The sequence below is a fragment of the Triticum dicoccoides genome, chromosome 1A, assembly GCF_002162155.2.
Source record: "Triticum dicoccoides isolate Atlit2015 ecotype Zavitan chromosome 1A, WEW_v2.0, whole genome shotgun sequence".
Classification (NCBI taxonomy): domain Eukaryota; kingdom Viridiplantae; phylum Streptophyta; class Magnoliopsida; order Poales; family Poaceae; genus Triticum; species Triticum dicoccoides.
Window position 1 is genome coordinate 95,808,789 of NC_041380.1, and position 3,264 is coordinate 95,812,052.

Sequence of the window (3,264 nt, forward strand, 5' to 3'; positions counted from 1 at the left end):
AAAGCATATGCAATAGCATTGCATTTGAAGAAGTGTAATACTAGAAAAAAAATGATAATCCAAATCCGCGTTTTGAGAGTGTCGTCGTAGCATGAAGAGTCTTCAAAACCCGTCGAGTCGCCAAAGGGGATAACGAAGAGATGGCACATCAGAGGAAGACACCACATCAATAGAAGATACAATAGAAGTATCAAGAGAAGATGGGTTGTCAAGAGAAGATGGCACATCAAGAGAATGAAGCATTGCTTAAAGAATCATGGCCCATGAAAACCAACGGCGAAAGAAGCTCGGTAGCAAGAGAATGGGCTTAGATCAACAATGCAAAGAGAGGCCACAGAAATCCTATACGCTATGTTTGGATGTATGCATTGGGAGCCTTGGCATTGCATTGGGTTGAATATCAATATAACACTATATTGGTATTGAGATTGAATGCCAATATTCTTGTTTGGATGCTTAGATATTCGGAACACAGACTTGATATTGAGGTCGAATGCCAACGTTGTTTGGGTTGTCAATGTGAGGCATTGAGTTGTATGAGACTTTGCTGGGAAATCAAGCAAAGAGGAGGCTGGACGCTAGACAGGGGAGAGGGTCGGAGCTCTACGAAGAGAGGAGCCGGTCAACAACACACCTGCGCTGGGCGGCAAAGCTCGTGGTGGAGGTATGCCGGTCGCCGGAGATCATGGTGGAGACAGGGTAGGAGGGCGGCGCTGGTTGCTGGAGAGCTCTGGCGGGGCGGGAACATGGCACCGGCTGCTGGAGAGCTCCGGCGGGGTGGGAAGGTGGCGTCGGCCGCTGAATCTTGGGGTGGAGACGAGGCGGGAGGGTGGCGCCGGCCACCGGATCTTGGGGTGCAGGCACGCCGGCCGCCGGGGCTCGGTGTGGAGGCGGGTGGGATGGGCGCCGCCGCTGTTCGTCAAGACGGGAGGTAGGACGCTGGCTGGGTTTCGTTCGCAAACAGATAAGCACGCTATCCCACAATGCCTAGCAATGTCGAGCACACAGGCTCCGAATTGGGCCAACAGTTTTTTGCGTTAGGGAAGGACCGCTCAATATCGAGCCCGAGTGCCACGACTGAATGCCAAGACCAACCAAACAGTGGCATTCGGGATATTAGGCCCAGACAAATGCCAATACCCAATACTAGGCCTGAATGTGAACATCCAAACGGAGCGATAGAGAGAACAATGACAAGAAAAAGGCTGACGGACAAAGCTATTGTGGACTCGCATGGCATGAGAAACACGAAATATCAACGGAAAACAAGGACGGTAAAAGCTAGGAAGCATACATGACACAAAGATGCAAAATCCATCGTGTATGCAGAAGACATTGGACTGTTTTTTTTATTTTTGAAATCAAGATGGGAACGGATCAAGCAACACCAAAGTGGCATCCCTCACGGAACATGGAGCCAGCAGCCGCACATACGGACCACCAGCAGTTAATAGCTTGCATGGATGGCGGCTGTATCCCACGAGCGGACGTAAGGCAGCGGCCTGGAGGCATGCTTCGACGTGGCGACACACCGCGGAGATCGATCTGAGAGGCGGCTGGATGCTGGACAAGTTGTCGTGGTTCGATCTGGAGGCTGGCAGCAGGGACCGGCTCGCAGGAGACTGGGCCGACGAGCAGATCGGGCGGTGGCGCAACAAGGGATGGTGGGAAGAGCAGCAGCTAGCCGGCCAGAGGAGGAGGTCGGCAGCACACGAGATCGACTCAGAACAGATCGATCGAGAAAAAAAATTATCTAGTGGATCATAAGGACAAGTTGCGGCGTCCGAGACCTAAACCTAGGCTCTAATACCATGTTAGGAAAGCAACTTTTCTTTATTGAAGGCCCAAGGGGCATATATATATTACATGTGACTTGAGGTGTAAGGAAACTAAACATAGACTAATACGGACTCCTGGACCAATACTAATACTTCCTAACAATATCTAATATGTAGTATTGTTGGGATTTATAAAGTGGCCATTTGTGCTGAACAAGAATTATAGATAAAGAAGTGCCATCAAGTATTAATGCACTAGAAAAATTGCATCTTATCAATTATAAGTCCCGATATCTGAATGGAACCAAGTCAGACTTATGGAAGTATGAACCGTTATCACTCTGAGATGTACAAAATGGGAAACACTAAGCTCCGATGATGCTATCTCAAAATAAATATGCACACCAGTAGTTGATGGTAATTGCATCTATAAATGGAAAAGAGCAACCTTCCATAGAATATTCCAGTCAAGTATGAAATGAAAAAATGAACATATTTATGGTTACCTCTAAGGCATTGCTATGGAACTGCTCGTGCACCTGCCTCAAATGTGATCTAGGCATCTGGAAAGAAGTGTCAGATAGCTTCAGAAAAGGCACAGGACTGCATATATTAAGAGAATAGATAATATGTCTGCAGTCTGCAAACATTTAAGCTGTTCTCTTGTACAAAAGTAGCATGTTCCAGTAGGTGGTGCCAACCTTTGCATTATACGCTGCAGCTTTGAGGCCTGATTTGCACAGATAGTTAGCTAGTTCCACAGTTCCTTTTCTCGTGGGTACATAAACAATTGTAGGACCTTGATCCAAACTTTCTGATGAACTAGTTTCATGGGATTGAACAGGAAAGGCAAAGCTCTCAGGTCGCGAGCTTTCAAGGAACTCTCCACATGAAACTATAAGAGAAAATCAACTGTCAGTCAGAAGCATACATTAGACTACACAAAGATGACTAAAGATCTTCAAAAATACTATTTCCATATATCCTCTGAAGCGTCAATAATCATGCTGAGGTTAGAAGCTGGGTTTCGAAGAAGATATTGCGTTCTTAAAAACTTCTTATGCAACTGCTTCAAAAAATGTGAACTAGGTTCAAAAGTAAGATCAGCAGTTTTTTTCTTTAAGTAAACGAAGCAATACAACATCCTCTAAAAAACAAGTAGTCCTATAACTGTTAACAGATGATTCGTTAATTACCATCAAAATCATCTACTCCTGGATACTGATCCAGCTCATGTTCAGCATTTTCTTTTACGAAAGACTTGGCAAGTTTAGTTTTATCAGCAATTGCATCTTCATCATCTGATGCACTATCGTCCAGTGACTCGTATGAGCTGCTTTCAGACTCAGGCTCAACTTCATGAAGAATTTTCTGGCTTTTCCCCTTGAAATTCCTTGAAGCATTGTAAGTCCCTATTAGTTCTTGAAAGTCCTTTCCATATGATGAGGCAGAGGTTTTACTGTGCTTTACCTGCAACCAGAAACAG

General features: G+C 45.6%; 1 protein-coding gene across 2 annotated transcripts in view; it reads right to left on the minus strand.

Moving 5' to 3' along the window:
- The window catches only part of LOC119365063 (ATP-dependent DNA helicase Q-like SIM), a 13,509-nt gene that overhangs the window by 7,663 nt on the left and 2,582 nt on the right, over positions 1 to 3,264 (minus strand). For both annotated transcript variants that reach the window (XM_037630660.1, XM_037630652.1), the window contains exons 6-8: positions 2,975 to 3,248; positions 2,480 to 2,673; positions 2,285 to 2,341 (exon numbers count right to left, since the gene is read on the minus strand). In XM_037630660.1, coding sequence (XP_037486557.1) covers positions 2,285 to 2,341; positions 2,480 to 2,673; positions 2,975 to 3,248 — 525 coding nt within the window. The remainder of the gene's footprint in view (positions 1 to 2,284; positions 2,342 to 2,479; positions 2,674 to 2,974; positions 3,249 to 3,264) is intronic.